This window comes from Micromys minutus (genome assembly GCF_963924665.1).
Source record: "Micromys minutus genome assembly, chromosome: X".
Classification (NCBI taxonomy): Eukaryota; Metazoa; Chordata; class Mammalia; order Rodentia; family Muridae; genus Micromys; species Micromys minutus.
The window spans coordinates 80,782,935-80,807,244 of NC_137970.1; the positions used below are offsets into that span (position 1 = coordinate 80,782,935).

General features: G+C 34.7%; 1 protein-coding gene across 2 annotated transcripts in view; it reads left to right on the plus strand.

Annotated features, from left to right (window-relative positions):
• COL4A5 (collagen type IV alpha 5 chain) overlaps window positions 1–24,310 on the plus strand; it is a gene marked incomplete at both ends in the record, with an annotated part of 196,303 nt that overhangs the window by 118,603 nt on the left and 53,390 nt on the right. For both annotated transcript variants that reach the window (XM_080910484.1, XM_080910485.1), the window contains 6 exons: window positions 768–936; window positions 2,121–2,213; window positions 2,307–2,411; window positions 3,588–3,685; window positions 5,175–5,325; window positions 22,597–22,710. In XM_080910484.1, coding sequence (XP_080766610.1) covers window positions 768–936; window positions 2,121–2,213; window positions 2,307–2,411; window positions 3,588–3,685; window positions 5,175–5,325; window positions 22,597–22,710 — 730 coding nt within the window. The remainder of the gene's footprint in view (window positions 1–767; window positions 937–2,120; window positions 2,214–2,306; window positions 2,412–3,587; window positions 3,686–5,174; window positions 5,326–22,596; window positions 22,711–24,310) is intronic.

The window sequence follows — 24,310 nt, forward strand, 5'->3', positions numbered from 1 at the left end:
TTGGTGTGTGAGTCCCTAAATTCAATTTTCATTATTCCCCATGCCCATAAATCACTTGCCAAATCAAAATTAAAATGGGGCCTAGTTCTTAGATGAATACTCTACAAATGCCTAAAATAGTATGATTTTACACTGAAGTGATACATCGATATTAACTAGAGTTGCCTTACTGCTTTATTTAAGTTTTATAAACTCCTTCACTCAGTAGGGCATTATTATTATTAGCTCTGGTTAGATGGATAGGGAGTTAAAATACTCAGGGGTCAGTAAGGAATTCATCTCTTATTCTCAATATCTCTGGAACCTTTTAAGCATGAGAAGAAACTTAATTTGTTTTGTATATATAAAAATGTTATAAATTTCTGTGAGTAGATTAAGATACTAAAGAGCCAAACACTAAGCATAAATGAACAATCTCTTTGTATATTAAACATGTTGTACAGGATATTTGGGTGGAAATATGTATTTACATAGGATAAATAGACAATAACATCTCAACTCATGTTAGGGTGTAAGATTCTTTTGAGAGCAGGGATTTTGATCTACTCAAGTCTTCTCAGCTTGTATCTCTGGAAGATAGAGTTCAGAAATATTTGTTGAAGAAGGTATTGAGTAAGTAAATAATCAGACCCAATGACACCATAACAGTTATATAGTGTAACTTCAAGGAGTACTTATGGCTGGGTCATGTCCCTGGTTATATTCATTCATACTAACCTACATGAAGTTGCTGTTGTTTTTTATGTCTTAAACGTTTTCATTTTCAGGGTGGAATTACTTTTAAGGGTGAAAGAGGTCCTCCTGGGAACCCAGGTTTACCAGGTCTCCCAGGAAATATGGGACCTACAGGCCCTGTTGGTTTTGGGCCTCCAGGCCCCATAGGTGAAAAAGGCATACAAGGTGTGGCAGGAAATCCAGGCCAGCCGGGATTACCTGGTATGTTTACTCTTGTTGTTTGTTTTATTTTAAAAACGAAATATAGATAGATAGACAGACAAACATAAAAAGTAAAACAAAATCCTGGGAAATGTGTTTCTCAGGCCATCTGTATGCTTATAGGAAGGGAATAGTGTTTTTGTTTAAAGTGAGATTTCTTGTTAATTTATTTCAGTCAGTGTTGGTAGTGTTAAATGTATTTTGTTCTTGTATATATGTTTGTGTAGCTGTATCCATTTAACTGAGAAGTACACATGAACATAACTTTTATTAATATTTAAAATGATAATATAATTGTAAAATTTTCCACCTTACCTTTATTCTTCCATCTCCTCCCTGTTTTCTATGTAAACCCCTGTTCTCTTTCAAATTTGCTCCCTCCTTTAAATGTTGTTTTATATGTGTGTGTTCCTATATGTACATTCCTACACACACACACACACACACACACACACACACACACGGATATACCTAAACACATAAAAATCTGCTTGGTCTGCATAATGTTGCCTTTCTGTATATGATTTGAGCATCAAAAACCTGTACCTTAATTTTAGAAATCGGGTCCCTCACTGAACCAAGAGTTCATTGATATTGCTAGGCTGAGTAGCCAGTGTGCTCTGAGGATCCTCGTCCCTCCATTCCCTCAGTATTTGGGTTATAAACATGCGATGCTATGGCTACAGTTTTATGAGTGCTGAGGATCTTAATACAGATTCTTATTGCCAATGGAGCTACCTTCTCATCCCAATTTGTGCTCTGATTCTCAAGAGAAGGAGAAGACAGGTGTTCTAGAAGAATGTGGGGGTGGGGTGATTCTATGTTTCTTTTTGTTTTGTTGTTGTGTCGTCTTCTGTTGGATGATAATGGTCCATATTGTACAAAGGCAGACATTTCTTTCTTAAATCACTGATTTAAATACACTTATCTTCTGGAATCATGGGCCACAGGCACAAAGCAGAGATAATTATTTTGTCAGCCATCTGAATATTCTTTAATCTAGTGAGTATGACATCTAAAATTAATTATCAGATCATCAATCATGGAAGTACCTAAAAGCGTCATCTGGCTTTTCTTTTTGAAATTTCATCCTTTTAGTTTGATACCTTCCTAGAATATACAAATTGGGATTGTTACCATCAGCCAAGTAAGATTCTCACTGAGAGTGAATCATTTGTTTTCAGGTCCTAAAGGCGATCCAGGCCAGACCATCACCCAGCCAGGGGAGCCTGGCTTGCCAGGCAATCCAGGCAGAGATGGTGAAGTGGGTCCTCCAGGTATGAAAATAATTTATTTTGTTTCAAAACATCCTCATCACTGAACTTCGTTCCTTCTGATGTTCTCCATTCTTACACTGCTATTTTCTGTAGGTGATCCTGGACTTCCAGGCCAACCAGGCCTACCAGGAATACCTGGTAGCAAAGGAGAACCGGGTATCCCTGGGATTGGGCCTCCTGGACCACCTGGTCCCAAAGGTATGTAAGGCGATTTATGGGGCAGTGTAGATTACCTGGTTAATAAGATACTATTCTTTTATAACATAAAACAAAGTAGATGTAAATTTTGTATATGCCATTTAAAAATGAATATGAAAGTCACATTGGGGGCTGCAGAGATGGCTTAGTGACTAAGAGGACTAGGTTTTAATTCTTAGCAACTCCATAGCAGCTCCTAACCACTCTTGACTCTATAGATTTAGTGGATTCAGTGCCATTCTCTGCTTTCTTAGGACACTAGGCACACACATAGTTCATGTACATATGCACAGACAAAACACCTATACACATAAAATTGAAATGATAAAAATAAATATTAAAGAAGAAAAATTATTATATGCACCTTAATTTTGGAAACAGGGTCTCTCACTGAACCAGGAGTTCATTTTCTAAAACAGTCTAATGATGAAACTATCTACATTTCAAGATGCAAAAATTATTCATGTGCTAAAGATCATCATGGGAATTATTATATTTGTGTTCATCATTGTATTCTTGGGGCTTAGAATAGTTCCTGGAAATGTAGCAAGAAGTACTCAAATATATATTAAATTAATAGAATCTATTAATCAGAAAACAGATTTAATATACGCATGCAATGTTTTATCCCAAGTAAAATAAATCCTTGATTTATTAAAATTTTTGGGTTTTTTTTCTATAGTTCTGCTTGACCCCTCCCAGAATTTATTCTTATGAATGGCAGGGCATCACCTTTGGGTGATGACAGTTTCTTACTTCTACCAAATATTTATAAAGGACAGATTTTATTTTATGTGTTAATGCTCATAATACAGTTGCATCTACCTCATCTGTAGAAGTACATGTTCGACATTCTGTCACATTGCATCACAATGTAAGCTGGAGGGAAGTCTGTATTTATGTATGGCATTGATGCATTCTATTCAATTCTAATGTATTGGATACTTCAGAAGAGCATATCATCATTTAGAGCCATCACTCTGTGGAAATGAATGGATAAGGCCATGGAGAGACTCACAGATGTCTATTAGGCCTGATTCTAAGTGAACATGCAGAATGCTCCTGTATGTTCAACATGTCAGTGCATAAAGCATGAGTAGGGAGATGAGGATGTGATTGTTTATCTTACAGTTTATTCGTTCTGTGGGCTAAAAACAATGACTTGCTATTTTACAGGATTTCCAGGAATTCCGGGACCTCCAGGAGCTCCTGGGGCCCCTGGAAGAATGGGTCCAGAAGGCCCTCCTGGGTCACCAGGCATTCCAGGACCAAAGGTCTGAAACTTTTTTAAAAATGATTTATTTATTTTTACTATTTATGAGGATGAGTGATTTCTCTGCATATGTATATATGTGTACCTGGTGTGGTGACTGTGGAGGTCAGAAGAGGGCCTCAGATACCCTGGAACTGACGTCACAGACAGTTGTTAACTACTATGTGGGTGCTGGGAATTGAACCTGGGTTCTTGACAAGAGTACTCAACTTCTGAGCCACCTCTCCAGCCCCAGTATGGAACATTTTAACTTACCCCCTTTCATTTTCTGTCTTCTCAACTGTCCTTAGACCCAGTTCCTATTCATCTTAGATATTGCCCCAAATTTTATTATATTAATAATACTTAGCAATATTTTCATTTAAAAATGATCAGTCCTAAACCATCTTTAATAGAACAATAGTTAATATGTAGATCCAAAAAGCTTCTGACCTTGTTTTTGAATGGTAGGTTATTGGATTAGAGGAAAGAATCCAATGATCAGCTTGGCCTGTGTTTATGTTTACAGTCACTTATTTTATGCTTATTGTACATGGATGATAACCAGTAAAATTGTGCTGGATATATCAAGCCCCTCCTCTCCTGTATTGTTTCCTCTGTCCCAATTCCATTAAAGATTTATAAATCAAATCACTCTTTGGTAGTACTAATAAATAACTCCCCTTATATTTCTTTCATTGTGTCTTATTTAACTTCAAACTCTTTCCAGTCAGCCTTCAACAAATTGTTGCAGTGTGCAATTATTCTAACTTTTCCTGTATTTTTTGTGCTTAAATGATTTAGCCTCTCTGAGTTCCATCCTTACTACTTGTTTTTCTTAGGAAAAAAACAAAACAAAACAAACAAAAAAAAATAGCTGACAGGCTTTCATGAGAAAATTATCTCTGTTGGCTTGCTTTTATTTTATGATGAACATTTTCAAATAAACACAAAAGCCAAAGAAATAGTGTAATAAGCTTTCACATATGCATTAGCCAGGTACAAAATTACTAAGATTATAGTAACACTTCATTGATCTTCTCCTGTCTTTTGGGAAGGGGGTGGTCTCATTTAACCTAAATCTCAAAATTATATCATTTCGCTTACAAATGCTTCAGCATTCACATCTAAATGAATGGAAATTTTATTCAGAAACCACAACTGCATTATAAAACTTCGTAATGTTAAAAATAATGATTTGTATTACCTAATTCTCAGTTTATATTCACATGTCCTCGCATGAGTAGAGTGTTGTTTAATCCCTTGGTTTTCAGTTAACTTTCATATTGTGAAAACAGTTCAACTCATTTCATTTGCTTTTACTAAACTCTTTTTCTGATCCTTCCAGATATTCTCTCTAACATGCCCATTATTTTTAATTTAATGATCTTCTTCATACTATGGAAGAAAAATATTTCTTTGTTTGCAATGTGTTAAATTCTATGTAGTAAATGTAAGCATCTGGAAAGTCACGGAACTTTTCCTTGTGTTTTGTCATGTGCATGCTTAAGGGAGAGCCAGGATTTGGGTTACCTGGGCCACCTGGGCCACCAGGATTCCCAGGTTTCAAAGGAACACCTGGTCCAAAAGGTGATCGTGGTTTCCCAGGACCTCCAGGTCCTCCAGGACGCACTGGCTTGGATGGGCTGCCTGGACCAAAAGGTATGGAGGCTCTTGCTACTTTTCAATTTGTTTGAAACTTTCATTAATGCTGGAACCTTTGGAAAAGGTTATGGGTAACAAGAAAGCTAATTGGAAAGCCCATTACGACTGACGGCCACTGCTTTAATTTCATCCATATTGCACTAGTTATTTTTTAATTTGTGAAAACAGAGGATATAACTGCCTCTTGCCTTTTGACTTATTTGTTTTGTATAATTTTATAATTTAAAAATTGCTCCATGTAATTTAATTGGAAAAGAATTCAGTGACCTCGTGTTGAATTACATAGGTATACTATCAGTTACTAATTGTAGGAATGGGTTTTTCCAATCTTTTCCAATTACAAATAATATCACACATGTAATTTAGATGTGTGCAGGTACAAAAGTGGAGTAGAATAGCAAAAATAAATTTTCTCCGTAAAAAGTAGGGGAATCTATGGGTAGTATGAAATGTCTCTCTGTCTGAGCCATTTTACACTCCTACCAACAATGTATGAAGCACATGTTTCCTCCAACCCCTTCCCAACTATGGATAAAACAAAACAAAAGCAAAACCAAGAATCTCCTGGCTTTTTCTAGCCTGCTGGAAGTAAGTAGATTTATCAGTACACTTTAAAGCATTCATTTAATTGTAAAGTTTTCAAATACACAGAAACATTAAAAAGAATTGCTATCTGCCTGTTGCTTAGGCTCTATATATAACATTTTTGTTTCATTCAAAATTATTTTTAAATAAAATAATGCAGATACAATAGCTGGAAATAGAGTTCTACAGTAGGAAACTTGCCTAGTATGTAAAAGGACCTGGATTTATTCCTCAGCCCCAGAAATGGAAATGTTACATGTAATACAATGTAGAAAAGACAATACCATGACTGCTATACACCCATCACTGACGTAGTGGCTGTATGTTTATTATACACATTTTGTCACATATCTGTTCATCCATCCATCTAGATATATAATCATTGATTTCTTTTTGATGAATATCAAAACAAGTTGCAAACATGGTACTCTTCTTCCTAAGTACTCAGCAAGTCTTTAACAACTACAATCCGAATGGTGTCTGTGTGTTTTATGTCTGTATAAAATCCACAATTTATTAACAGATACAATCTAATATCATATATTTGGGGTTTATGCATGCAGCACATTGTATCTTCATTTTCCTGCGATGTTCAAAGTCTTGGTATACACACACACACACACACACACACACACGTCCAGTAACTGTCCTTATTCAAGTTCCAAATTAGTTTGCAACAACCATATTTATATGAAGGTTTTTAAAAATAGTGTTATACTGTCTGTCCTGGAATTCTTTTATGTGAAATCATGCAATAAGGACATTTTTATAAAATATCTTTCACTGTGCATATTTTTAGAAAAATATCTTCATCAGTTCTTATTTCTACTAAATTTGTTAAGATGCCATTGTTAGGATCCCTGGGCTGTGTTAAGTGGCTAAATATTATGAAAGAAACTGTTAGAAGAGTTCTCTGAGTCTTTTGGTGGATATATACTTTGGGTATGCTTATACATAAAGCCAAGATTAGAACTGTGTTCTTTTTTTTTAATTTTTATTTATTTTAATTTTAATTAATTTATTTATTTATTTTTCTAATACATTTTTAAGGTTGTAATTAAGTATTTGTGGGTACGTATACATACACATATGTATATATGTAACAATACTATAGGAAAAGAGGCTATTGATTTGAGGGGATAGGAGAGAGACTAGGAGGGGCTGTAGGGAGGACAGGTGGATGTGATACAGTTCTATTTTAATTAAAATATATTCTTTTTTTTTTGGTTGAACTTCACACAGTCTGTGAGTTGTTAAGTGTGCTCACTTGTATAAGAAACTATTAGATCTTTCTCCAATATGGATTGCCACTTTAAAACTCATACTAATACAACATTTTCAGTTAATCATGATTCTCTTCAATATTAAAGTGTTAATAGATTTGTGGTAGTATCATAAAGTACAAATTCAATTTAATTCCTCTGGCAATTTAGGATGGCCAGCTTTTTATCTGCTCGTGTGGATTATTTAGACATTCAAACACTTGTAGTTTGAATCGATGGACTGTGTTGTGTCTTAAGTTGAAGGTGTTCCTACTATACCCTAAATACTTATAATTTTTAGAGTAAAGCCAGGAGGATTTATTTCTGTATTGGTTACCTATTTGTTTTTCTAGAGTATTTGAATGTAAAGTTTTGATTTTATTGTTTTATTTATGTTTTCTATTATTATAATTGTATATCTTATCTAGGAACTATGCACCTGCCAGGCACTATCAAGACATTCTGACCTATAGTGTCATTAATCTCGAATACATGGTATTTATATAATTTATTGAAAGTAGAAGCCCAACAGTAGATTATTTGGCTATTTCTATCACATTGAATACTGTATACAAATGGGTCGTTTCTGTGCTGCCAATCCCGTTACCCTCATCTGTTTCACTATCATTTAACTAGTATCACATTGTTCACACACAGACACACACACACACACATATGTATATGTATTATATAATCCCATAATGTAAAAAATATAGTTTCCTTGTTAAAAATTTTAAACTATACTATGTACTTTGCCTTCTTTCTCAACACAGTTCAAATGTATGTGTCCCCTACTGTGAGTGAAATAAATATCATTTAAGATCTTACATTTCCCCTATTTACAGTTGATATCATTTCCTCATTTCCCTACTACTTTAGCTTTCTTGAACTTGATATCCTTAAATATGAAAAGGAATAGGTTTAACATAACTAGCTTGGCTGATTTAATTTCACTGTTCAAATTGCAAAGACTAGAATTCTCATGATAAATACTTTGGAGACTTGTCTAAATTAAATTTTTGTTCCCAAATCATGTTGAATTGATTTTCAGTATATATATGTGTGTTTGTGTGTGTGTGTGTGTGTGTGTGTGTGTGTGTGTGTGTTAATTAGACAGAATGTGTTTTATTGTGAAAATCCCCAAAATAGTCTGAGACAACTTTTTCTTACCATTTTTTTTTATTGGAAATTCTCTGTATTTATATTTCAGATGTTATCCCTTTCCCACAGTCCCATCCCCCCTCCCCTCCCATTGCCTCCATGAAGGTGATCCCTCTCCCAACCTCCCTCTCCCACCTCAGCACCTTGGCATTCCCCTACAATGGGAAAATGAGCCTTCACTATACCAAAGGCCTCTCCACCCATTGATGCCAGACAATGCTATCCTCTGCTGCATATGCATCTGGGACCATGGGTCTCACCTTGTGAACTCATTGGTTGATGTTTTAGTCACTGGGAGGTGTGGTGGGTTTGGTTAGTTGATAATTTTGTTCTTCCTATAGGGTTACAGACCCTTTCAGCTCCTTTAGTCTTTTCTCTAGCTCCTTCACTGAGGTCTTTGTGTTCTGTCTGATGGTTATCTGCAGGCATCCTCCTCTGTATCTGTATGATTCTGGCAGAGCCTCTGAGGAGGGCATCCATATCAGATTCCTGCCAGTAAGCACTTCTTGGCATCAGCAATAGTGCTTGGGTTTAGTGGCTGCATATGGGGTGGATCACCAGTTGAGGCAGTCTCTGGATGATCTTTCTGAGACAACTTCGTAAGACAATTATTTTATTAATACTTATATATCTTTGACTAAATAATTTTGAATGACTGTAAATAACTCAAAGTTGTAGGGTTTCTCAAAACTTTATATTTCTCAGCTCATGACTAAAAATTACAAATCAAATATTCTGAATGATAATCTACTAATAGTCTGTTTAAGAAAGATACCCATTAACTGTTTTTGAGAAATGTTTTTATGATGAAAATAAAACTGGAGTCTATTTGAGACATGAACATTTTTTACTATGCACTTGTTTGATATTTCGAAGCAAATTTAGGATTTCTATACTTTTAATAGTAAAATCTCAGTAGAATTTGGAATGTTTGCTTGATGGTTTTCTGACAATCTTGAACTCATTATTCTCCTGTTTCCATCTCTCTAATCATCATTAGATTAAAGGTGAAGTCATTGGGCTGTGCTTCAAGTATAGTTTTTAACATGCTAGAAAAATTATTATTTGGCATTTTTATATGCAAAGCCTTTATTTATCCAGCATTCATATTCATATCCTATACAATATAATAATTAAATCACTAGAAGCATAAAGATATAAATTATGCTCTTGAAAAATCTCAAGTTGCTCTGTATTATTAAAACTATCTAGATCCATAGTTCTCAACCTTCCTAATGCTGTGACCCTTCAATACAGTTCCATTATTTGATAACTGTAATTTTGCTAGTGTTATGAATGTTAATGTAAATATATGTTGTGCAGCATATATTATATACACCCCACAAAAGAGTTGTGACCCTCAGGTTGAAAATTGCTGATGTAGGTAGTATTGCTATGGTGATAGTTTTCTCAGTGGTAACTTTTATGAAAGAGTGTGCAAATAAATCAATATATTATTGTCAAAACTTAGCTAGCAGACTACAATAAAAATGTCGCCCAACATGGCTGTGGTTTTCACTCAGTGGCAAATTACTTGTGTAGTATATGAAAGACCAAAATCTCCAAATTTTTCAATTATTAGACATAATTGGACCAACTATCAGATTTTGAAATTCAGTGACTTAACTGTAAAAAAATTGATGTGTCATTTTTTAAAATGATATGAACACAATAAATAAATTTTAAAAGTTAGTACACATGATAAAATAGAAAAATATGCTGAAGCCTGAATATCACAACTTAAGTTATACTAAATAAGAATAAAAATGATGACTTTGGGAGCGATCTGTTTACCTCTTAAATTACTGTTTTTAAAGATCTCATTTGAGGTCTTTTGGAAGTATAGAATGTGACAATTTGCTTGAATCTTTTGAAAGAATATTTTTCCCTGTGAACATTCCTGCTGAAGTCAATTTTTTTCTTTTTAAATTTTTAAATTTTATTGGATATTCTCTGTATTTACATTTCAAATGTTATACCCTTCCCCCCACTCCCCTTCCTCCTCCCCCTCAACTTGCTTCCATGAAGGTGCTCCCTCTCCCAGTCACCCTCTCCACCTCAGTGCCTTGGCTATTGATGGTGTTGTTCTTCCCATGAGGGTGCAAATCTTTCAACTCTTTCAGTTCTTTCTCTAGCTCCTTGATAATTTTGTTCTTCCTATGCAGTTACAGACCCTTTCAGCTCCTTCAGTCCTTTCTTTAGCTCCTTCACTGAGGTCCTCCTGTTCAGTCGGATGTTTAGCTGCAAGCATCCTCATTTGAATCTGTACGACTCTGGGAGAGCCTCTGAAGAGACATCCATGTTTCATTCCTGACAGTAAACACTTCTTGGCATCAGCAATAGTGCTTGGGTTTGGTGGCTGCATACGGGTTGGTTCACCAGGTAAGGCAGTCTCTGTAGATCTTTTCTTCAGTCCCTGCTCCTCTATTTGACCTTGTATTTCCTCCTCCTTTTTGTTCTCCCTTCTAAGGAAAACTGAGGCATCCATATTCTGGTCTTCCTAGTTTCTGAGCTTCATAAGTTTTGTGGATGGTTTCTTGGGTATTCCAAGATCTTTGTGGGGGGGGGGGGGGCTGGTATCTGCTTATAAGTGAGTACATACCATGAGTTTTCTTTTGTGACTGGCTTACCTCACTCAGGATGATAGATTCAAGTTCCATTCATTTGCCTAGGAATTTCATGAACTTGTTGTTTTTTATAGTTGAGTAGTACTCCATTGTGTATATGTACCACAATTTCTGAATCCATTTCTCTGTGGAGGGACATCTGGGTTCTTTCCAGCTTCTGTCTTTTGTAAATAAGGCTGCTATGAACATTGTTGAGTATGTGTCCTTGTTAGATATTGGAGCTACTTTTGGGTATATGCCCAGGAGTGTTATAGCTGGGTCCTCAGGTAGCACTATGTCCAAATTTCAGAAGAACCACCAGATTGATTTCCAGAGTGGTTGCATCAGTTTATAATTCCACCAACAGTGGAGGAGTGTTTCTCTTTCTCCACATCCTCGCCAGCATCTGCTGTCATCTGAGTTTTTGATCTTAGTCATTCTGACTAGTGTGAGGTGGAATCTTAGGGTGGTTTTCATTTGCATTTCTCTGATGACTAAGGATGTTGAGCATTTCTGTAGGTTCTTGTCAGCCATTTAATATTCCTCAGTTGAGAAGTGTTTGTTTAGCTCCATACCCCATTTTTAATAGGATTATTTTCTTCTCTGGAGTCTAACTTCTTTATTTCTCTGTATGTATTGGATATTAGTCCTCTATCAGATGTAGGATTGGTATCGATCCTTTCCCATTCTGTTGGTTGCCATTTTGTCCCCTTGACAGTGTCCTTTGCCTTACAGAAGCTTAGCAATTTTATGAGGTCCCGATTGTTGATTCTTGATCTTTGAGCATAAGCCATGGGTGCTCTGTTCCGGAATTATTCCCCTATGCCTATGTGTTCTAAGCTCTTATCTACTTTCTGTTCTATTAATTTCAGTGTACCTTGCTTTATTTGGAATCTTTGATCCAATTGCACTTGAGCTTTGTATAAGGATGTAAAAAAGGGTCAATTTGCATTCTTCTGCATGCTGACTGCCAGTTGAACCAGCACCATTTGTTGAAGAGGTTTTCCTTTTTCCATGAAATGTTTTTAGCTTTTTTTTCAAAGATCAAGTGACCATAGGTGTGTAGGTTCATTTCTGGGTCTTCAATTATATTCCAATGATCCTCCTGTCTGTCTCTGTACCAATACCATGTGGTTTTCACATGATTGATCTGTAATACAGCTTGAGGTCAGGGATGGTGATTGCCCCAGGAGGTCTTTTATTAGTGAGAATAGTTTTCACTATCCTGGGTTTTTGTTATTCCAAATGAATTTGTAAATTGAGCTTTCTAACTCTATGAAGAATTAAGGTGTAATTTTGATGGGGAATGCATTGAATCTGTAGATTGCTTTTGGCAAGATGGCCATTTTCAATACACTGATCCTTCCAATCCATGAACATAGGATATCTTTCGACCTTATGAACTTTTCAATTTCCTTCTTCATAGACTTGAAGTTCTTGTCATACAGATCTTTCATTTGCTTGGTTAGGGTCACACCAAGTATTTTATATTCTTTGTGACTATTGTGAAGGGTGTCAATGACCTAGTTTACTTCTTAGCCTATTTATTGGTTGAATAGAGGAAGGCTACTGATTCATTTGAGTTAATTTTATATCCAGCCACTTTGCTGAAGTTGTTTATCTGCTCTAGGAGTTCTCTAGTGGAATTTTTAGGGTCACTTAAATATACTATCATATCATCTGCAAACAGTAATATTTTGACTTCTTTATTTCCAACTTGTATCCCTTTGACTTTTTTCTTTTTGCTGTCTGATTTTTCTGGTTAGTACTTCAAGTACTATATTGAATAGTTAGGGGGAGAGTGAGCAGCCTTGTCTAATCCCGGATTTTAGTAGATTTTTTTTTCAAGTTTCTCCCCATTGAGTTTGTTGTTAGCTACTGGATTACTGTGTATTGCTTTTACTATGTTTAAGGATGAGCCTTTAATACCTGATCTTTCCAAGATTTTTAACATGAAGGTGTGTTGAATTTTGTCAAATGCTGCTTTCTTAGCATCTAAGGAGAGGATCATGTTTTTTTTTTTTATATATATTTTGTTTATATAGAGGATAACATTGTTGGATTTCTGTATAATCTCTGCATCCTTGGGATTTAGTCCACTTGAACATGGTGAATGATCGTTTTGATATGTTCTTGTTTTTGATTTGCAAGAGTTTTATTGAGTACTTTTGCATCAATATTCATGAGGGAAATTGATTTAAAGTTCTCTTTATTTGTAAGGTCTGTGTGCTTTAGGTATGTGTGTAATTGTGGCTTCAAAGAATGAGTGGGTAGTGTTCCCTCTGTTTCTATTTTGTGGAATATTTGGAGAGTGTTGGTATTAGGTCTTCTGTGAAGGTCTGATAGAATTCTGCACTAATCCCATCTGGTTCCGGCGCTGTTTTTTTTTTTTTTTGGCTTGGGAGGCTTTTGATGACTGTTTCTATTTCTTTAGGGATTTTGGGGCCATTTAGATGGTTTATCTGATACGCATTTAACTTTGGCACCTGGTATCTGTCTAGAAAATTGTCCATTTCATCTAGATTTTTTCATTTTGGTTGAATAGTAAGACCTGATGATTTCTTGAATTTCTTTAGTTTCTGTTGTTTTGTCTCCCCTTTCATTTATGATTTTGTTAATTTGGAAACTCTCTCAGGGTTTATCAATCTTGTTGATTTTCTCAAAGAACCAGATCCTGGTTTTGTTGATTCTTCATGTAGTTCTTTTGTTTCTACTTGGTTTATTTCTGCTCTGAGTTTTATTATTTCCTGCTGTCTACTTTTCCTGGGTGTATCTGCTTCTTTTTGTTCTAGAGCTTTCAACTGTGCTGTCAAGCTGTTAGTGTATGCTCTCTCCAGTTTCTGTTTGGAGGCACCCAGAGCTATGAGTTTTCCTCTTAGTACTGCTTTCATTGCACTCCATAAGGCTGAGTATGTTTTGCCTTTGTTTTTGTTAAATTCTAAAATATCCTTTATTTCTTTATTTTTTTCTTAATTAAGGTATTATTTAATAGAGCATAATTTAGCTTCCATATTTTTGTGGGCTTTTTGTTGGTTTTGTCATTATTTAAGACCAGCCTTAGTCCATTTTGATCTGATAGGATGCATGGAATTATTTTGATCTTCTTATATCTGTTGGCACCTTTTTTTGTGACCAACTGTATGGTCAATTTTGGAGAAGGTATCATTAGAAGAAATATTATTTTATTTTAGGATTAAATGTTCTATAGATTTCTGTTAAATCAATTTGGTTCATAATTTCTGTTAGTTTCACTATGTCTGTGTTTAATTTCTGCTTCCATGATCTGTCCATTGATGAGAGTGGGGTGTTGAAGTCTCACACTATTATTGTGTGTGGTACAATATATGCTTTGAGCTTCAGTAGAGTTTATGTATGAATGTGGGTACCATTGTATTTGGAGCATAGATGTTTTCAGGATTGAAAGTTCATCTTGATGGATTTTTCCTTTGATGAGCAAGCAAAATTTGTCCTTCCTTATCCTTTTTGATAACTTCTGGTTGAAAAAAAACTATTTTATTTGATTTTAGAATGACTATTCCACCTTGTTTTTTGGGACCATTTACTTGCAGAATATTTTCTCAACATTTTACTCTGAGGTAGTGTCAGTCTTTGTCTCTGAGAGGAGAGGAGTTTCCTGTATGCAGGAAAATGCTGGGATCCTGTTTACGTATCCAGTTTGATAGTCTATTTCTTTTTATTGGGGAATTGAGTCCATTGATGTTAAGAGATTTTAAGAAATAGTTATTGTTGTTTACTGTTATTTTTGTTGTTAGAGGCAGAATTATGTTTGCGTGCTTTTCTTCTTTTGTTTTTGTTGCAAGAGGATTGTTTTCTTGCTTTTTCTAGGGTATAGTTTCCCTCCTTGTGTTGGAGTTTTCCATCTATTATCCTTTGTATGACTGGATATGTGGACAGATATTGTGTAAATTTGGTCTTGTCCTGGAACATTTTGGTTTCTTCATCTATTGTGACTGAGAGTTTTTCTGGATATAGTAACCTGGGTTGGCATTTGTGTTTTCTTCTGTATAATGTCTGGCCAGGTTCTTCTGACTTTCATAGTTTGTGTTGAGAAGTCGGGTGTAATTCTAATCAGTTTGCTCTTATATATTACCTGTCCTTTTTCCCTACTACGTTTTTTTTAATTGAACAACTTTATTTTAAAAATCAAAGATAAATGTACAGATTTTAAGCATTTTTGCATAACAGTATATGAATACATTTTTGTTAGTACTTGAATTTTTTAAAGGTTTGATAGCATGCCTTAAAATGTTACTAGTTACAATGAGCATAAAGTACATATAAAACAAGATGTAACCTGGAAATAGTCAAAGTTTTCTTGGTGTGTAAAGATTAAGCATAATGATTTTCCATTTTTCTTTTGGCCTTTGTTTTTCTTGAACTTCATATAGTTTCTGTTTGTTTTGAAATTGGTGTTTTGACTAATATGTGTTGGGAGGAATTTCTTTTCTGGTCCAATGTATTTGGAGTTCTGAAAGCTTCTTGTATGTTCATGGTTATCTCTTCCTTTGGGTTATGGAAGTTTTCTTCTATGATTTTGTTGAAGATATTTATTGGACCTTTTAGTTGGTAGCCTATTATCCTTAGGTTTGTTCACTGTGTCCTGGATGTTTTGGGTTAGGAGCTTTTAAAATTTTACATTTTCTCTGAATTTGTGTCAATGCTTTCTATGTTATCTTCTGCCCCTGAGATTATCTCTTCCATCTCTTGCATTTTGTTCATAATTCTTGTGTCTATGACTCCTGACCTCTTTTCTAGGATTTCTATCTTCAGGGTTGTCTCTCTCTGTGTTTTCTTTATTGTTTCCATTTCTGTTCTTAGATTCTGGATGTTTTTGTTCAATTCCTTCATCTGTTTGCTTGTGTTTTTATGTGTTTCTTTAAGGGCTTGTCCTTGTTTTCCTGCATTTCTTTAAGGAAATTATTCATGTGATTTTCAAGACCCTCCATCATCAACATGAGGCATGATTTTAAGTTCAAATCTAGTTTTTCTGGTGTGTTGGGATGTACACTATTTGCTGTGGTATGAGAGCTGGATTCTGATGTTAACATGTTGTCTTGGTTTCTGTTGCTTAGATTCTTGTGCTTGCCTCTTGCCATCTTCTTATCTTTGGTAATAGTTGATCTTGATGTCTATAATGGAGCTTGTCTCTCCTGTGAATCTGTGGGCCATGTGCTCCAGAGGGAGCTTGGTCCTGGGTGCTCAACTCTCTATGGGCAGGCTATGAGTATTGATGGCAATGGGCCTGCTCTAGCTCTGGGTGTGGATGGAGACCTGAAAAGTACAGACCCTATTCATACTGTGATCCATGAGCCTTAAAAGTTCTCAGAGGTCTCTCCCCAGATAATCAGTGGCTAGAGTGTGGGCTCACCCCTGGGCTTAGGAGGGAGAGCACTCCTGTGTCTCCTCTGGGTGCTCAGCTTTTTTCAGGCAGGCTGCGAGTCCTGATGGATGTGGGCCTGTGGCTCTGGGCAGAGATGGAGGCAGGAACAGTCTGTTCCTAGTCTTCACCACCTCAGCAGCTCTTTCAAATAAAGCAAATACAAAATTGTGGATAGAAAAGTGTAATGCTGCAGTGTCCATCATTAGATAGCTTTTACATTCCACCCTCATCTAATTAGTATGTACAGTACTTAGTCGTGACATTATGTTGATGGGTACAAATATAATTCTAGTAGAACAGCGTCAGGAATTTATCAACATTGATGTTTGTATTCCATTTCACCCAAATAGGAACAGAATACCCTTTGTTTTTCTTACACTAACAGAATATTAACTAAGAAAGGGTGTACTCTTGGCCCTTAAATAAGTCTTAGATAATTAAAAATATATTTATTAAAAAGTCAATACCAGGTGGTGGGCTGAGAGGAGAGGAGGGAGGGAAAAAAGAAACCAATACCAGAAAAAAATAAATAAGGAAATTATACCAGGAAGATCGCTGTGCTTGAGAAAATCCTAATGTATTTAGAAAGTAAGTGGAATACATAAATAAACCATGAACCAAAAAAGGCATCATTAAGAAAATCAACAAATATGTCTAATTGAGTTGAAATGAATGTAAAATATATCCAATGAATCAAAAAGGATGTCTTTGTGTTAAAATTTTATATTAGGAAAAGAAAAATTAGAGGGAGGGACCTTAGATGAAATGCCCACCAGTGAAAAGGAACTTGTAGAGTCCACCTCTAGTAGAAAGGAGGGCATCAAGTAGAGGTGTTGGGGTTGCCATCCCACAGTCAAAAATTTGGACCCACATTGTTTCTGTCTGAAAGAACAAGTGGAAGGATGGGGTTACCATCCCATAGTCAAAATCTCTGACCCAGAATTGTCCCTGTTTGAAAGAACTGTAGGGACAAAAATGAAGAATAGACTGAGGGAAAGGAGGTCCAGTAACAGCCCCAAATGTGGATCCACCTCAAGGGGAGGCTCCAAGGCCTGGCACTATTACTGATGCTACAATATACTTACAGGCAGGAGCCTAGCATGGCTGCCCTCTGAGAGAGACCCAACAAGCAGCTGAAAGAGTCAGATGCAGATACTTATACCTAACCAATGGACAGAAGCTGCTGACCCCTGTGATTGAAGTAGGAAAGTTCTGGAAGAAGCTTAGGAGGAGCACGACCCCATAGGCAGATCAGCAGTCTCAACTAACCTAGATCCCTGAGATCTCTCAGACACTTGATCACCAACGAGGTAGCATACACTAGGTGATATGAGGTCCCCAACACATATACAGCAGAGGACTGTTGGGTCTGGCCTCAGTGAGAGAAGATGCCTTAACCCTCAAGAGACTTGAAGCCCCAAGAAATGGTACAATCTGTTGGAGGGGGTGAGAACATTCTCTTGGAGATGGGGGAGGAGGAATTGGATGAGAAACTCTTGGAGGGCGGGCCAAGAGGAAATAATGACTGGAATGTAAAAAAATTAAAGAATAATAAAAAATGATAAAGGTGAATAAATTGAAAAGAATGTTTGCAGGATAACATATCAACTTATAAGAGGAAAATTTATATAAATCTAAATGAGTTTCTTTCAAAATTCCAGTAGAACTGATATACATATGAATCCAAATGAGATCCTTTGAAAACTTTAATAAAACTGGTGAGCATCTAGACAAGATGACCATGTAAATGGAGCTACATGGATTATCAATATTCAGAATGAAAGTAGGGACATCATTGTAGTTCTGCTGTAGACATTAAAAGCATTGCAGAGGACCACAACAAATAACTTCATGCTGGTAAATATGGTAAAAGAGAAAGTGGAAAAATTATAATGTATTGCTATAATTTATTGATGATCACTGATAAAGAAATTATACTCTTTTCTTCTAAAATTGAGCTCCTAGTTAAAGCTTATCTATCAAAAACAAACAAACAAACAAACCAAAAAATCTTCAGGTCCAGATGACATCTCTGGAAATTTGTATCAAACATTCTTAAAAGCCGTAATTAATCTCTCAACAGCTTCTTCCCTGGTAGAATACTATGGATTGATCACTTAGCAATGGTTATGAGGGTAGAATTACTCTAATATCGAAACCAGCAGACAAGCAAATAAACAAAAATCACAATGAAAGAAAACCTAAGTTATAGGCAAATTCTCTAAAGAACAAATAGGTAAGAATTTTTCCAAACAACAGTAGCACATCAAATATTACAATATATAAAAAGAAACTGTAACGTTACCTTCATGACCATCTTGATCTTCAGAATACAAGCTGCTTTGACATCTGAAAAGTATTCAGTATAATTTGCTATTTCAACAGTCCAAACAATTACATCTATGCTATTACCCAAAATATTCTTAACATTATTTGATAAAAGTCAATATCCATTTCTGATAAATTATACTTTTAGAAAATCATGAACTTAAGAAAACATTTTAGTCATCCTGTAGACTCAGCATATGGTGGGTTGAGGCAGATGGATTGCCTAAAGTTCAAGGACATCCTAGAATACTTGGTTTTAGGCCACTCAGAAGAGCAGTGGGAAGCTATTTCAGAAAAAAAGAAAAAAACTTGTCATCAACATTGAAATACAAAAGCGCCTTTTTTTATGACATAGCCTTTTACCATAAGTCTTAAATCATTTATTTATTTTTAATTAAACAACTTTATTTTAAAAAACAGATAAATGTACAGATTTTTAATGCAAAAAGTATTTTTGCATAAAATGGTATGAATATATTTTGTCAGTACTTGATTTTTTAAGGGTTTGATAGTGTGCATTGAAAACTTACTAGTTACAATGAACATAAAATACATGTAAAACAAAACATGGAAATAGTCAAAGTTTACTTGGTGTATAAAGATTAAACCTAATGGTTTTTAAATACCAAGAATTGCCACACAAGGTTTAATCCAGTGTGGTTTATAGTGAAATACTGAATACTTTCCTCCAAAAATAGGATACAAGGAGTTGTTTGCCAAAAAAATATTATTATAGTAGAAATATTTGCCATTGTTATAAGTTAAGACAAATAAAAGCATCCAGATTAGAAAGGAAAAAAGTCTATTCATACATGATATGATTTTATATTTAGAAAATTATCTTACATAAAACCTTTGGAACGGAAAGTTAGTTTTACAATATAAGTATTAGGGTCATTATACAAAACAAAGTGAAGTTTTACAAATTGCAATTATACAAAAATTTTAATTAAAATAGAACCAAGTATCATGATATACTCACATATGTATATCTCTAACAATAAGTACAGTATTTTTGTATGTTGAAGAACTACAAAATACCAATGACATAAGCCAAATAGAAAAAATAGTGATATATTATGTCAATGTACTGGCAGGTCCAATTTCTTAGGATATAAATTCTGACCAAATTAATGTACAAGAGTAATTATATCCTTAAGGAAAACACAGGAGAAGTTTGTAATTATTTAAACGTTTATGTGGAAAAGTGAACACCTTATAGTAGCCAAAACAAATTAAGAATGTCCTATGTTAGAGAGTTCAATGAATTTGATTTGAAGACTTAACAGTCTTTTTTTTAATACATTCTTAAAATGACTAATATATCTTGTAATATATGACATGCTGACATATGGGCCTTGAAATAAAATTGCCTTTGTGTGTGTGTGTGTGTGTGTGTGTGTGTGCGTGCGCGCACGCACAGATCTGGAGGCAAATCCAAGCACTCTTGTATGCTAAGCATACACTGAGGTAAATTCTATCTTGACAAAATTTTTTTCACAAATTGAAATTTCAATAGAAAAAGAAACTTCTAACAAATAGTGCAAAAACTATTGTATATGTGCGCATAAAACAAGCAAAGAAAACAAATGAACCTTTGCTTCTACAAATTTTAACTGGACTGTAATAAAAGATTAAAAAGTAAAAAATAAAAGAAAATAAAACAAATTCTCAACTCATAAACAGTGTAAACACCAAAGCATAGCGAAATTTAGTTTTCTTTTAAGTGAAAGCATAGAACAGAAATGTTTATGATCATAATCGAGACACAGATTGTTGGATATTACACTAAAATCATAAAATGGAACACTGCTAATTTGGACTTCATTAAAATAAAATGTTTTCATATCATACATCTAACAAAGTATTTGTAAGCATAATATATACAGATTCTTAAAACTCAAAAGTCAGAAATCATTTACCAAATTTAAAAGTAGCATTTAAAAATGTTGGCAAAAATTTGAACATATTTATATTTTACCCCTCAAAGCATTCAAACCGTAAGCAAATGCATGTAAGAATCTTCAGTCTAGCCATCTATAAAATGTAGGTTTAAAGCAACAATGAGATAGATACATCACCATAAGAGTTACCTTTCTTTTCAAGAACAAGAGTAATTGCCACCAAGTATGTAGAACAACTGAGTTTTGCAAACAGCTAGTTAAAATCCAAAATAGTGCAGCCACTTCAGTCTCCAACACAGGACCATAAAAGATATTGTTCCACTTTGAAAGTATTTGCCAGTGTTGAGATTGTTTGCTAGTGTATTAGAAAGTAAAACACAGTCTTACTCTCTGAAATAGGAAACTCACTTCTAGGTATTTATTAAAGAAAACTATGAAGCTTTGTGTAAAACTCTAAGTTTCTCTTCATATAAGTTTTATTTATAATCAACAAGAATTGGAAACATCCCAAATGTCTATCAAATAACAAAGACTAACACAGTGCAGTGTATCTATACCATGAAATATTCGATCTGTGATGTTAGGAATCAAAGTCCAGGACCTCATGCATGCTAAAGATACATTTTAAGTGCTGACATAAATCGTAGCCCAACATGAATTTTTCAAAAATTTACAGTCTATTTAAGTAGGAAAATAAATCTTTTCAATAAACAGTGCTAAAACAATTGGATATTTGTATACACAACATGCATAAATGAATCTCATATTAAGTGAAAAAAAGACATACTCAAGGAGCTACATACTGCATGATTTGTGACATTCTGGAAATGGAAAACCTGTAAGAAATAAAGTAGCACAGTAGTTGCAAGAAAATTGGGATGTAGAGAAACATCCCAACAACTGATCACTGGTTCTTTTGAGGAAATGGTTCTTAATCTGGATGTCAGTGGCAGTTATACAGCTATACATTTCTCGAAACTCATCCAAGTGAAGAAAGAACAGGTTTTTAAAATTACAATGTTTTCATTAGTTTTTTTTAGAAATTCAAACATACTGTGTAGTTTTTTTACTCTTGCCTATAATGCCCTCAAGATTCATCCTTCACCTCTCCATGCCTCCCAATTTTAAGTCATCTTAAAAAGTAACCCACTAGGTCCAATGTGTGCATCTCACATTACAACATGAACAACATACCACAGGCCACACCTTAAAACTGACTTTCCCTTCCCTAGAAGCTATCGACTGTCAAATGTTCTTCTACTAGGAATGGAGGCACATGTGCTCCCCACCCGTCCCTTATCTGGACAATAGATTGCTTTGATTGTGTGAGAGTAACTGCAACTACTGTTGGGTCCCTAAGTGCAGCTTTCCTGTCATATCCAGAAGACACTCATTTTCTCTGGACATTCCTGACATCTGGCTCTTACATTCACTACCACCCTCTTCCTCAATTATCCCTAAGCAAATTTTAATAGATGTAATAATTTTGAAAAGTGTGAATGATAGAAAATTCAGAGAGTGAAGTTTCAAATGTCAAAATATTGTAGGCAAGATGGGAGAATCCTGAGCCTATTTTCAGCCATAGCCTCAAGTTAATAAAAAGGGAGATGTCAAAATCTTTCTGGTTAAAGCATAAGTGATTAAAATACTATATTGTATAACCAAAAAGTTACCCGGTATGAAGTAGCCTATAATAATCTTGTTGCTGTTTTGAGAAGTTAAGACACTTATTGACATCTGGCCCTGGAACTAGGAATGGGATTTCTACTTTGGGTACTTGTCTTTTTCTTTCTGAATAGGCTAGTTTTGTTGAATCATGTTCGGTTGATATCCCTGGAAGGCTTGCTTTTTTCTGATGGGAAAAGGAGCAGTAGATTTGGGTGAGAGGGGAGTTACTAGAGGAGTGGGAGGAGTAGTGGGAGACAAAACTGCAGCTGGGGATTCACTGTATGAGAGAAGAATAAAGAAAAGGAAAAGAACTACTGTTATTTTAAGTATGTAAACTGTGCTATTTTAAAAAGGTGATGTTGGACCAAATGGACAACCTGGCCCAATAGGGCCTCCAGGGCTGCCAGGAATTGGTCTTCAAGGACCACCAGGACCACCAGGGACTCCAGGGCCAACAGGCCAACCTGGTAAGATTAAGTAAATATGCCTCTTATAGGACTTGTAGTGTATATGAATGTCTTCCAGTAATATGAAAGAGGTAATCCATGTATGTATAAAATTTTATCAAATTGTGAATTATAGATTACAACATAAGCGTTAATTTAATACTTGATGTTTTCCCCTTCTGTTCATCTAAAAATCCATCTATTCTGATAATAAGATTTGATAATTGCAGTTACCATTACCATATAATCATTGAACAATAGAGAGGTTTAAAAACACAGGCCTCCAACTGTGAGTGCTTATTATTTCAGACCAGAATAGCTGTAATGCAGCAATATACAGGACTTTTCTGTAGAACTTATTTAAGTTATTAACACATAAAAAAAAACCTTGCTAGGGTTCCGCAAGAATGTTCTATAAAAATGCACCATAGGTATTTTACTTCCTTTTATTTAAAAGGAAAAAAGTCGATTTCCTCTTTTTTTGCTCTTATACTGGGAAAAACTTTGAAACTGAGCACACTAATCTGCTCTTATTTCAAGTTAGGTACTTGAAAAGGTTTTGAAAGATTGTACCTAGTGGTTTTTCCTCCATAGATAAATAATCATATGGCTGTTGTATATTTGTATGAGAGTCTGTACTAATTGTGGATTCTGAGTAAATTCACATTATCTCTTTACACAGGCACAGTAAGGGATATTCTCAGCTCTGCATTTTGTTATTTGGAATATCGCAATAGTTCATAAAATGAAAACGAACATGAAACATTTGTTTTTTTAAATTTATATGAACACATCAGAAAATTAAACACAATTCAGATGCACATATATTGAACACATGTATTTTCTAACCTTAAATGACACCAGGTGTGTTGTAGATTATTGCATTAAGAGTTTCAGAACTGTGATTAACAATATAAAACACCCATAAAGATTAATTTATTCATGTTCTATTTTAAAACTATATTTGAAGGCACATTGTACTTTTTATGGTTCCTGACATATTGTTACTGATTGAAACATAAAAAGAAAAAATAACAGAAAAAAAACCTGGCCTCATGTTTTGAGTGTTTGTTATCAATAGTTGCTTCATTTATGAAAAAAAAAAACAAAAAACAAAAGCATCCTGCCCACCCTGTATAGCAAGCAGAATCTTGAAGAAAAAAGTGTTTTTCGTTTTGACTATTATAGACTTAAACTCCTTTTTCACAAAGAAAGATGAAATGATTTTATCCTTTCCCTTGTATTTTGTTGTTTCTTTTAATTTGAAAAAGTACATGACTTCGTAGAAGTATTTTGAATTCTTACATCACAGCTGTCTGAAAATTTAAAACAGTGCTAACAAACATCTGAATAAAATATAAAATTGTAATATTTATTTTAAACTATAGCTAATATGCTGCAATTATTGTATGAAAACATCTAATATTCTATTTCTATACTGTTTTCTTCCACCCCAGCAGCATATGCCCATATATTGATCATAAAGACTGGGTAGTATCCGAACAGCGTCAGTTAATAAATTTTAGTTCACCTTCATATGTTTGCCTGTAAATATTTTCATTGCCATAGACTTTAATATCAATTGTATTCAGAAGTTAACAAAAATTGCATGAAAAATTAT